General features: G+C 33.8%; 1 protein-coding gene across 5 annotated transcripts in view; it reads right to left on the bottom strand.

Annotated features, from left to right (window-relative positions):
* ATG5 (autophagy related 5) overlaps positions 1-13,732 on the bottom strand; it is a 116,136-nt gene that overhangs the window by 76,561 nt on the left and 25,843 nt on the right. For all 5 annotated transcript variants that reach the window (XM_061131440.1, XM_061131442.1, XM_061131443.1 and 2 more), the window contains 2 exons: positions 8,388-8,466; positions 83-245 (listed from right to left, as the gene is read on the bottom strand). In XM_061131440.1, the coding sequence (XP_060987423.1) occupies positions 83-245; positions 8,388-8,466 (242 nt within the window). The remainder of the gene's footprint in view (positions 1-82; positions 246-8,387; positions 8,467-13,732) is intronic.

Here is a 13,732-nt window from a genome sequence, read left to right as displayed (position 1 = left end):
ACGATGTACCAACTACTCACAGGATACAGTTATTTCATACTTCAAAAAGTGGTACTGTGAAATTAAACACTGCTATATTTACCATTTTGTAAACCCATCCAGAGTTGCTTGTGATCTTTTTTCTGCATTTCATTGATTACTTGACTTTTGTGCTTTAAAGCATCAGCTTCTTTCACACAAGACATAAAATGAGCTTCAATTACATCCTTAGATGGACAGTGTAGAAGGTCCTTTTCTGGAAAACTCTACCAAAAGAAGAAAATACACATATTAAACAGGTATGCACATTACAAAATTAGCATCTCAAAGAACTGTTATCTCCCACAATTTTTCAATGTTTTAAGCAAACCACTTCATACCTTCACAATGGAGATTTCTGACATAACTCCAAATATTTTAAAAGTTAACTTAAAAATCTTTAGCTATCTGGCATATTCTGACTTTTTCTAATCCCGTTGTGTGATATGGTATGAATTTATACAACTTGAAAAAAAGATATGAAAGACCATTCTAAAAATATTGGGATGGCCAAAAAGTTGGTTCAGTTTCCCTGCCCTGACTTTTTGGCCAACTTTTTGGCTTTCCCAACTTTTTGACCAACCCAATAACTTTTTGACTGACCTTACCAAGTACTGGCAAGAACGAGGATCGAAAAGTAAAATGCTACAACCACTTTGGAAAACAGTCTGGCAATTTCTTTAAAAAAGCAAACGTACATTTATCATCTGATATTCTACAACTAGTATTTACTTAAGAGCAACAAAAGTATGTGTCCACACAAAGGACTGTACATGAATGTTCACAGCGACTTTGTCTGTAGCAGTAGGAACACAGGAAGCAACCTAAATGTCAACAGGTAAACAAATATATAAACTGTGGCATAAACTTGTCAAAATGTGCGCTTCTAACGTGTAATTTGCTTTACGTCAATCAGAGCTTAACAAAGCTGTTAAAATGTAAGGTCAAATAGCTAAACTTACATTCTTTACCTTCACTGAATCTTTTAGGCAGCTGAGGCAATGATCACTGGACAAATAAGCATTTATGTAAACGAGATGACTAATGCACTTTTCACCAAAAAAAAAAAGATATTAATAACAGCTAACTCTAATACAGAACACTTAGTATGTGACACTGTACTAAGACTTTTAATATGGATTATATAATTTTCATAACTCTTGAGGTAAACATTACTGTTACTGCTATTTTACAGATTAAAAATATATATAAATAAAGCTCTGGGAGTAAATACAATTGCACAGCATGCAAGTGGTGGCGCTAGGATTAGTCTGACTCAACAGTCCCAGTTTTTAAACCACTATGCAATACCACTTCCTCCCTAAGACCTAAATATGTATTTAGCGATTATATTCAAACATTATCTTACCAAAAAAAGATATTGTTCTATAAGTCCTTTAATAAAAATTGAGTCAAATATTAATGGTAGAAAACAGCATTTAGTTACAGCCTACTCATGCTATTGTAGTAACAGATAACACTCAATTACCCAAGTCACAGATAGCTCCTAAATGACAAGGAAATTTACCACAGATGCCTTCCTACCAAAAGAAAAGGCACTTGATTACCTATAGCGATCTCCTAAATCACATTTATAAAATACAAATAATCAGTCCATCTCCCTCTTCTTACAGAGTTCAGGCCCACAGCTTCTGCTGAGTAAAACATGAGCCACTATATAACTACCCACTAGAGCAGAAGGAAACAGCTGAGACCACCACATTGTCTTTCTTAGGTACAAAGGGATTCCAGATTCACGGTGCTCTTGAACTAGAAGCCCATGAAGACTTAAGATGGATGCTTTCAGACACAGGCACACAAAGGCAAAGAAGAGGAGAAAATGTAAAATTTCCTAACAAGGAGAACACAAAAGAATATGAGTGACAGACAAAACTAAAAGATGAGAGAGATATGGGCAACAGAGAGAGTGTCCATGCCTTAATCAACTTTACAGTCAGCTATATTTGCTTTCTATCAGCTAGACTGAAGGGATTTACCCTGGCTTCTGGACCAGGACAAAGAATTGAGTGCATATCATATTAATTTTATTACAGCCAAATGAACAAGCATTATGATAATTATTGCTATTAAAAAAAAATTTTAGTTTTGTTATACTTGACCTATAAAATTAGATGGGCTTTATTCAGATATTATACAGTTCACTGTGTTAATTATCCACTCTGGTTATGAATGTGTGGCAGAAAACATAAAAGTTCATATTCCAAAAAAAGACTCTTTTCATGTAGTTTGAATTATGACCTGAAAAGTTCAAGTGTTAGTCGCTCAGTTGTATCCAACTCTTTGCGACCCCATGGGCTATAGCTTGCCAGGCTCCTCTGTCCATGAAATTCTCCAAGCAAGAATACTGGAGTGGGTTGTCATTTCCTCCTCCAGCGAAACTTCCCGACCCAGGGATTGAACCCAGGTCTCCTGCATTATTGGCAGATTCTTTACCATTTGAGCCACCAGGGGAAGACCTAGTTGAGCTCAAAAACTGTTAGAATTTCTTAAAATTGTATGCAAGCTGATTGTGGGGAAAAAAAGGAGTTAGGATCTCTCATGCCACCAGTTTGAGAAATCAGGAGGAACAAAAAATTCCACCATTTTTTATTGCTGCATCAGCATAGGCTGCTAATTCCTTCAAATGGCTCTTATAGGTTTGCTTTTCCCAGACTTCCATTGCTTTGCAGGTTTCTAAACTTCTAACGCTGACACCTATAACTGATAGCTGACAATTCCAAATAATCAGTCCTTATAGTAAAAGAGGAGGTCTGTAAGAGAGTGAGTATTTGTACACCTACCCTTCCGCAGAGAATGCCCTACATCTCTATGTAGGAGAAGGGTGAACTCTAATGAATTCAGGGGAAGCTCGGGAGCAGAAAGAGCCTGCTATGCTTAGGCAGCCATAGCAGCTGAATTAATAGTTGCCACAAATACAGTGTCAAAGGTCTCGGCCAAACTCCCCTCAGATCCTACTTATGAAATCTCTTCTTCCCATGATGAGCTTGGGCTGGGGTGGGAAATCTTCTTTTGAAAGCTTCACAACAAAATTACAAGCAGAGTCTCAATTTGTTACATTACCTTTCTAAATCTCTTCTTACATACATTATCTTGTCAGTCCAAACAAATTCTTGCAAATAAAGGCAGCAACTTCAACACCATGTTTTACTTGCTTTCATTAATCTTCCAAGTCAGAATCCTGATAAACTATATCTAATTTCAATTTTTCCCTGAAAGGTTCCATTTACTTGTGTAATATTACTTGTGTCCTTTAGATAAAACATTAATCCAGGCAGCCTGGAATATGTCCAGACACATTAGAAATAACCAAATACTACTAAACGAAACACTGAATTGAAACTACTTACAAAGTAAGTGGAGGGGGGGCGAGTCCATTCAATCTATTAATAATAATATTATAAGCTCTATTATGACAATAGAGCAAAACAAAAAATCAGTTTCCATGGACTGCTGATTTCCTCCTTCTCCCTGTTTCCCACCATCCATCAAGTTCTGTTCAATTTACACCCTAAATAAATCTGAGAGTTTTGATGAAAATGGGTACTCAATTTTGTCAAAAGCTTTTTTTGCATCTGTTCATCACATCATGATTTCTCTACTTTTTCTGCTAATGTGTTGAATTTACAACAACTCATTGACAATGAAAGTTGAGTCACTCTTATTATTTGTGGGAGATTATAATATGGTCACAGTATATTATCCTTTTTCAAGTTGCTGGATTTTATTTGCTTGTATTTTTCTGAGTGTCTGCATCTAAGCTCATCAGAAATGTTGGTCTGCAATTTTCTTTTAATATCTTTACTATGGCCTGTAAAACAAGTTGGGAATTGTTCTCTCCTCTTCTATTTCTGGAAAAAGCCTAAAGATTGATATTGTTTAATTCCTTAAATATTTGCTAGAATTTACCAAGCATGAAATTAGGCAAGGAATTTTACTTTGTGAGAATATTTCTTTTAAATTACAAATTCAACTTCTATATATATATATATTTAGGGGCTATTTATATCTGCTACTTCTTTTTACTGAATTTATTCGTTTATCAAATTTACTGGCATAAAGTTGTTCATAATATTTCTTACTATCCTATTAATACTTAATAGGATGTAGTATTTTTCATTCCTGATATCAGAAATTGTGTTTTTGTACTATAGAAAGTTTTTCAATTCCCTCTAAGCACTGCTTTAGGTGACTCTCACCAACTTTAATATGTTGTGTTTCCACTATCATTCAGCTTGAAATACTTTAAAACCTCCCTTGCGATTTCTTTGCTGCTGTTGTTCCATTGTTAAGTTGTGTCAGACACTCTGCAACCCCATGGACTGTTACCATGCCAGGTTTCCCTGTCCTTCACTATCTCTCAGAGTTTGCTCAAATTCATGTATATTGATTCAGTGATGCCATCTAACTATCTCATCCTCTGCTGCCCTTTTCTCCTTTGCCTTCAATCTTTCCCAGCATCAGGGTCTTTTGCAATGAGTTGGCTCGTCATATCAGGTGGCCACAGTATTGGAACTTTGGCTTCCGCATCAGTTCTTCCAATGAATATTCAGGAAGGATTTCCTTTAGGATTGACTGGTTTGATCTCCTTGTTTCCAAGAGATTCTCAAGAGTCTTCTCTAGAACCACAGTTCAAAAGCATCCATTATTCGGTGCTCAGCCTTCTTTATGGTCCAGCATTCACACCCATACCTAACTACTGGGAAAAGCATAGCTTTGACTATATGGACCTTTGTTGGCAAAGGAATGTCTCTGCTTTTGAATATGCTGTATAGGTTTGTCATAGCTTTCCTTCCAAGGAGCAAATGTCCTTTAATTTCATGGTTGCAGTCACCATCATAAGTGATTTTGGAGCCCAAGAAAACAAAATCTGTCACTGCTTCCACTTTTTCCCCTTCTATTTGCCATGAAGTGATGGCATAGGATGTCATGATATTAAGTCAACTGTTCCATGTGAAGTTTTAACTGTTGCTTCTTAACTTGCATACAGATTTCTCAGGAGACAAGTATGGTGGTCTGGTATTCCCATCTCTTTAAGAATTTTCCAGTTTGTTGTGATCCATACAGTCAAAGGTTTTAGCATAGTCAATGAAGCAGACGTTTTTCTGGAATCTCCTTGCTTTCTCTATGATCCAATGAACGCTGGCAATCTCTGGTTCCTCTGACTTTTCTAAACCCAGCTTGTACATCTGGAAGTTCTTGGTTCATGTACTGTTGAAATTTAATTTAAAGGATTTTGAGCATAATCTTACTAGCATGAGAAATGAGCGCAACTGTATGGTAGCCTGAACATTCTTTGACACTGCTCTTCTCTGGGACTGAAATAAAACTGAACTTTTCCAGTCCCATGGCCACTGCTGAGTTTTCCAAATTTGCTGACATATTGAGTGTAGCACTTCAACAGCATCATCTTTTATGATTTTAAATAGCTCAGCTGAAATTCCATTACTTTCACTAACTTTGTTGGTACCTAATGCTTCCTAAGGCCCACTTGACTTCACACTCCAGGATGTCTGGCTCTAGGTGAGTGACCACACCATCATGGTTATCTGGGTCATTAAGACCTTTTTTGTCTGGTTCTTCTATGTATTCTTGCTACTACTTCCTAATATCTTCTACTTCTTTTAGGTCCTTACTGTTTCTGTCCTTTATCATGCCAATCTTTGCATGAAATGTTCCCTTGATCTCTCCAACTTTCTTGATGAGATTTCTAGTCTTTCCCATTCTATTGCTTTCCTCTACTTCTTTGCATTGTTCATTTAAGAAAGCCTTATCTCCTGGCAATTCTCTGGAACTCTGCATTCAGTTTAGTATATCCTCCCTTTCTCCCTTGCTTTTTGCTTCTCTTCTTTCCTCAGCTATTTGTAAAGACTCCTTAGACAACCATTTTGCCTCTTGCATTTCTTTTTGTTTGGAACCCACAAGTATGTAATTGAGGATTTAGCGGACTCATCCTTTAGACAAATGCGGTCACCTATTTTACTTACAGATATTATTAACCCTTCCTTAAAATTATATTGGTAGTGGTGATTTAGTCACTAAGTCCTGTTTGGCTCTTTGCGACCCCATGGACTGTAGCCCACCAGGCTCCTCTGTCCATGGGATTTCCCAGGCAAGAATATTGGAGTGGGTTGCCATTTCCTTCCCCAGGGGATCTTCCTGACCCAGGGACTGAACCCACATTTCCTGCACTGCAGGCAGATTCTTTACTGCTGAACCACCAGTGAAGTACAAAATATACTATTATCACCTTAAACTGTCATTTCTCTTTTAAAGAAGAGGTCATCTTTTCTAGTCATCATTTATTTACCATTTCCGGTACTCTTCATTCTTGCCTGTAGCTTCTTTCAGCGCTTTAACATATCATTCCATTTTCCTTCTTTCTCCACTATCTGATGAAAAGTCAGCCATCGTTTACCTACTGTTCTCTTTTATGTGTCATTTTTTGGTTGCTACTTTCAAGATTTTCTGTTTATAACTGGCTTTCAAAAGATTATAATGTGCCTAGGTGTAGTTTTCTGTATAGTTATTTGCTTTACATTTGCTGAGCTTCTCTGACACACAGACTTGTGTTTTCTCCTCCACATTTGGAAAATTACTAACCATTATGTCTTTAAAAAAAAAAACAAAAACTGAGATATAATTCATATACAACTCACTTAAAATTGACCATTTTGAAGACTAGAACCCAGTAGTTTTTAGTATGCAATTTACTAAAACATTAATGTGGTATCTAAAACCACATCAATAAACATTCAACCTCTGTTACATTAAAATTACTGATGCCAATCATGTACTTTGAATGAATCTTTCACACATGCGTAATTTTACAACATCATGTACTGGTTATTTGGAATTATGTTTGTTTACTGACTTAAGGTTAAATGTTTTCCAACTGTTTTCACATTACTCTATATAAAATCTCTTACATAAAATCTCTTAAAATCTGACATGACAGTAAATCAATCATAAAGATTCTAAGCCTTTCCTTTCATTATTACAATCCATCAACTAATTCAATCAATAATTATAGAGGGCCTAGCATCCAATGCCAGCTAGGTACCATAAAATGTGTGTGAGTCTCTTTTGTATCTTTCACTCATATATCCCAGGCTCCTAGAACACTGCTTGGCTGGTCCACAGTAGACTGAGTATTTGTTGAATGAATAAATAAACAGGTAGATATGATGTATCTTAACCTAGATTTCAAAGTTTTTTAGTGTATCACACACACACACACACACACACACACACACACACACAATCTAACTACCAAAATTACTTTGCAATATAATGGAAAAGACCTACTAGGCAACACGGAACTTCTACACTTATTATGATTGAAGTAGTTTTACCTTCACACTATCCTAAACATAAATTATTATACATACAGGCAGACTTGGCTTTTCATAGTAACTGAAACTCATGCAAATCAGAAACATGTCCTCCCTCTGTATGGTTTTGTAGTAACTAACGTCTGTGGGAAGGAACATGGTGCTATGTAAAGCATTATTTTAGTCCAAATAATAAGGAAATAAATGTCAACGAACCACAAATTCAATTTTAGAAAAATAGGAAAGGAAAGCAACTTAGAAAGATATGGCAAGCTTCTGGGCACTCACTTTGAATAAGTGTCCCTAATGCAAAAGCAAATCAGACACCTAAATGACTTTTCAAACTCTTAACATGTTTCCCTCCCACTACATCTCACCATTTGAGAATCACTGCCTAGTAATCAACTAATAGAAGGGGTCCAGTCCTTCAGCAGTACCTGTGAATTGCTTATGCAGTGGGTCATGGAGAATCAGGGTGGTTAGAGAGAAAGAGAGATGAGATTTTTAAAAAATATTGAGACAAAATTAGGTTACAATAAAACTAGCTTGGACTCATGAAAAACTACAGAAATTAATATTTCTCAAAACAGAACTTACATCAAGTCTTTGGCTTTCTGTCTCCTAACACTTCTTTTCATTCCATCAAAATAGCCTTAGAGTTACTCAGTGTTAGGTTGCCTCCTTCCCCATTTCCATGCCCACATGCACTCTGAATTTTGCTATCCCTATTTGAGATTTTTTTAAATGAAAAAAAAAAAAGAAAAGAATGCGAAAATATTTAATTTCAAACATGGTGTGTCTAGCTCCAATAAAGAAGAGGCACTCATACATTAAATGTTTAAATGGTTGTGCCAAAAGTTAAGAAGAAATTGAAGGGCATCTTACACATAAACACAAATGGCAGCTTAGCAAACAAAAGTATCATGGGAAAGCATAACAACTTAAAATTCTACTCTAAGGGTATTTACTAAGTAGTACCACAAATGAGACAAATGGAATATGCTATACAGACTATACCTTAAAATGTACTGTGATGTTCCAAGGAAGAGCTGAACTTGATGCAAGGAGATCAAACAGCAAACCAATTGGATAATGCCTAAAAATAAAAGAGTACATTATAAGAAAAAATAAACATTTAAACTACTTTAAACATTTTAAAGTAAAATAAACTTCAGGTACATTTTAACATCAAGTATTAGGGGACTTTAACCACAAATCACAGGAAGGTGATATTTTACAGTTACTTGCTTGGGCTATTATGGCAAGTTTTCAGGCATCAGGGTTTTATTCCCCCCTAACCATTTCATTCCCTAAGGAATTTTCAATATACATAATGAAATTGTACTAAGGAACCCTTTATCAGCCATGAGCACTGTATGTCACAGTATTGCAACACTTAATTATCATATCAGTATTCATTTTGGATGATGAGCTTTTTTTAAAACAACTTAAATTTTACAATTTTAAGACCTGAGAAGAGCACCTAAAGGTGCACAAAATCACTTATTTTGTACTTATACTATTAATGTTATAGCATATAAATTTCGAATCTTCTCTTTATGCATACAATTCTAAATACAGATTAGGCTTATCCTTTACAAACTGTTATAACCTGTTTTTTTTTTACATAACAATACGTCAATATTTTCTAAAGTCACTGAATATTCTTCTATAACCGAAATCTAAAGTTTTTTTAAAAAATAATAAATTAAGGACTTCTAAGAGAACATTTCCTAATAATTACTCACAGGGAAGCAAATTATTTAGTAACAAACAAGTTAACAATACAGATCTTGCAGACTTCACAGAACAAATCTTATTTTTTATACCCTTTAAAAGAATCTACAATAACTTAATTAGTGAATCAAAATTAAATAATCCTCCCAACAAAGGCTAATAGAGAACTGCTTGGTTTTATGCACAGTCTTGTTCTTTCCTCCATAACATATTAGTGAATTACTCCTAGGATTAAGAGTGGAAAACTTTGAAAATACATCAATTTATTTCAAAATGAGTGATCCAAATATATTACCTGACCAAAATTCAAATATTAGCTAACAGTATTTATGTTTGCCTAATATACAAACAAAATTATAATCTACATAATTGTGGGAAAATCATCAGTCATTAGAGATCATATTTTTATTTAAAATGAATTCAGGATGAATGCCTTGCTAGTAAAATAAAACAGTGAGGAGTTTTAGTCATGTATGTGTTATATCTCTTAATAAAACCCTCAAACTTTTAATTGAATGTCAGTAACTAACACAAATCTTTCAAAACTAGAAATGAATATAATTTTGGATCAACTAAATTACAGAATGCTTTCTTTAGCAAATTCTGAAATCAGGAAAAACTCCAGCCTCAGTTAAAAACTGAAATAAAAACAGTAATTTAAAAAATACTGCACTATAAACAAGTTATAGATCCTATACACTTCTTATCCTTCTCTATGACCTCTTAAAATTGTACAAGCTCTATGTAACACCATGCATTTCATAAAATAGACCTTTTTTAAGTCTTCACATCCTTTTGAGGTATCTGCAAACCGATTAAAAATGAATGTGGGTACTTAAACTAAAAGAGCATACTGTCTTCCAAACTACATGGGCTTTCCCAGTGGCTCAACTGTAAAGAATCCGCCTGCAACACAGTAGACACAGGGGATGAAGGTTTGATCCCTAGGTCGGTAAGATCCCCTGGAGAAGAGCATGGCAACCCACTCTAGTATTCTTGCCAGGAAAATCCGATGGACAGAGGAGCCTGGCGGGCTATGGTCCATGAGGTCACAAAGAGTTGGACATGACTGAAGCAGGTGAGCGTGCATGCATGCACGTAGTTGACCTATTGGACAGATTCACCAGTAATCCCATAAAATGACTAGCAATTCAGTGTTTACACATTTTCTACTGTTCAAAAATGGAACTATACACAAATTCTTAAGTTAAATCAAGTATTATTTTAAAGCAACCTATACTATCATAAAAAAATCAAGTACAGTTTTAAAAATAAGTATTTGAGTCAGAATACAAGTTAAATGTAGTAAGATTCAATAATCAATTATTTTTTACTCTCAATATTAAAAAAAAAAACTGTAAGTGCACACAATCTCATACAGGGTAGATAAGAGCTGCTGAATGCATAAATCAAGAGCCATAAAATAGTTAACCCTTGGCATACCAATAAAAATCCAATGGGCCCAATATTAGATTGTGAACTTTTCTGTACAGTTATAACTATTTTAAAATTAATATTTTATAACTTTAATTCTTTCTTAAAAGTCTTCCAAAAATCTCAAGAAAAACTCACTTAAAAAAAAAAGAATAAGATTAGCAATTGCCATATGAATTCACTGGACCTTTTTATAAATCTAAGATATACTGTGACATCTTAGTGATCTTATTTTTTTCCTCCATCTTGAAACATTTTGCTACTTCATTCCAGGAATTATTTCATCATTACTTATCAATTATTCCTAACTAAAAAAAAAAGATTGATAAGATTAGTAAGAATGGAAGAATAATGTTATACCTAGAAGAAAGATACAATAATGTATCCTTCATCCATTTTCTTACTTTGTCACCTAAAACATTATATCGTATTTCAACAAAGTATAAAACAAGGATGCAGACCTCATCTTTGGAGTCTACTTTCAGCTCTCATTAACACAGGTGAAAATTCAAAATGTCTTATTTTCCACCTATATTGACAGAGAAAGACTACACAACTAGATAAATCAGAAGATTTTTGCAGAGAGACACAAACCAGTACTTTAGACTTTAATGACATTGGTAAAATGATCATTTAAGTGAAATCTCACACTGTGAGTCTTTAGATGATGATATCCTGTCAATGAATTTTATAAAACTCAAGAACTAATGAATGAACAGCATATTTCTAAGGATATATGGCATTCTTATCCACACAATCAAAGAAAGTATTTCTTCATATAGTATTTTATGAGTAGAACCTAAACTATTTCATTTTGCTAAAAGCATGAGTGTCAGTATTCTTATCTTTAATACTATATGCACACTGCAATTTTCATGACATTAAGTGGGAAAATGTTAAAGGCAGATTTGTACACAAAGATGACTGGAAGGAATTAGATGATATAGAAATTAAAAAGAATTGGACTGGATGTTTACTCATATAAAAAAGAAATTATTTTACAATAAAATCATGATGTAAGGCTTTAATAATTTTGCAAAGCACTGCTATTAAGCGCACAAAGAGCCAGAAGTAATGATAAGCTAGAACCTCACAGAGGTCTATTTGAATGTTTGATAACTAATGAGCAGTTATTTGCATTAAGGACACTGCCCATTTTTGGTATATATACATTCAAAACCAGTGAAAACATGGAGCAAAAATTTGAATTTCTGTATTTAAATGCTTAGTAAAATTTCTAATAAAGTTATTATACACCATTCCTTTATTCCTGTCTAAGCTGTTTATAAAGTGACTTAAATATACATATATACACACATATATATTTTAAAATTTATTGGTCTCAGTAAGTGATGATTTTTCCTGATATACTAAGGATTAGGATGGAAATTTAAGTATGATAATTTCTAAAACATATTAAAATTTAAAACATGTAAAATATTACCATAAAAGCATTCTAAATAAAATAATATCTAATAGTTAACCTGGAACAAACATTAAAAATAAAACTAAGCCAGAAAAATACAGGAGTAAAATAACTATTTACTTATATGTATTGTCAAAGTATACAGATCATATGTGGATCATCAATGCAGTTGTTTATGTCAGAATGATTTTGATGCAAGTATACAAACTCCAAACAAATATACCACCTGAATTAACTAGTTCCAAGATTCCTTATTTCTGGTGAATCTATTAATATGCAAGAAAATCTAGAAAATAGAACTGGCAAACAGCTAAAGTATTGACTTTTTCTTACACTCTATTCTGATTTATGTCAAAAATTTCAAAAGTAATAATTTGCACAATTCTTCTAAATGGATATTCTACATAGTTTTGTTAGGAAGCTCCTAACCTATAATACAGAAACCACATAAGCCATAACTATGAGTAAATCGTAATGTAGCCTTTTGGCTGTTACATAGTTACTCCTGCCAATGTAACCTAAATTTAAAAGAAAAGGAAGTAGTGAGGACTTGAATCTGAATATATGCAGAAGAAGACACAACCAGGAAACGTTCAATCTACTGTGCTGTAAAAACTGACTGCACCAGGATAACGTTACACCTACTTTCACATTTTATTCCTTTTTTTCTTCCTTAAATTGCTCTAGCCTTTTCTAAATTCAATCCTCAAAATGAATTAACAATTTTTCTGTGTAAGTTGTTGCTTCTTTACTCCTTCATTACTGGTAAAATACATGGACATACAGTGCATGGTATAGCAGTAACAGGTACGCTTTAAGTTCAGCCAAGGGTGCTCATTCTAGCCTAAACATCTGAGTTAGATAACAAACCAGTATTTTAAGACTAGCATCGAAAGGAATCTTCCCTATATTCTAGAGGACTATTGTCCCACTCCATTTCATTTAAATAAATGCATTCTATTCATAAGTTTGCTACATTAGTGATTCACTGAAAACAGGATTATATTTTAATAAATACAAAAAGGTATAACTCAAATGCAAACCAAAGTAATTTAATGATTACAATCTATTTTGCCTTTCTCTATGGTACAAACAATTACAGGCGAGTACTGTGTGTCTCAGTTTTCTAAGTCTATTCTTTTGCATGAAAAAGTACAGAAATAACCAACTAAAGGGATATGGCATGTATAAAATGCTAATAAGTAAGCCACATTTCAAAAATCTAGTTAACAGAGTAATTTATAAAATTCTAAAAATTCACCACCTTAGAAAAATGACTAGATATAAGAGCAGAGCCTGTACAGTATATACAATTAAGATAAAAGTTATCTTGTTAAAATTCACTTTTGAAATCATATAGGTACAGTATTAAATTCTGGGTCAATGGACATAGTATGTCTACAACTTCAGACCTACATCAGTATTTGTTGCTTTTCTTTAAATTCAAAAGGTAGTTTCAACAACTTATTTCCAATAGTCAGTCTTGAAAATAAGTCAATTTATACAAAACAATAATATCCCAGTAGAGACATGTTTTACAGTTGACAGAGAACTTTTTCTAAATTTTGTACCTAGCGGTCTAAGATCTAACTAGCATTAGGATATACTAACAAAGTATTCTTTAAAGAACCAAGATCTTTTCTCTTAAAATAAGCCTAATATAAAAGTAACAAATTTGAACACTTGAGTTAGGGTAAAAACAAGTGAAGTGAAAGTCGCTCAGTCATGTCTGACTCTTGTAACAAGAAACTGTCCCTTAAAGTGT

Source organism: Dama dama, chromosome 28 (assembly GCF_033118175.1).
Source record: "Dama dama isolate Ldn47 chromosome 28, ASM3311817v1, whole genome shotgun sequence".
Lineage (NCBI taxonomy): Eukaryota > Metazoa > Chordata > Mammalia > Artiodactyla > Cervidae > Dama > Dama dama.
The sequence above is the reverse complement of the archived record's forward strand: the minus strand, read 5'-3'. Positions and strand labels throughout refer to the sequence as shown.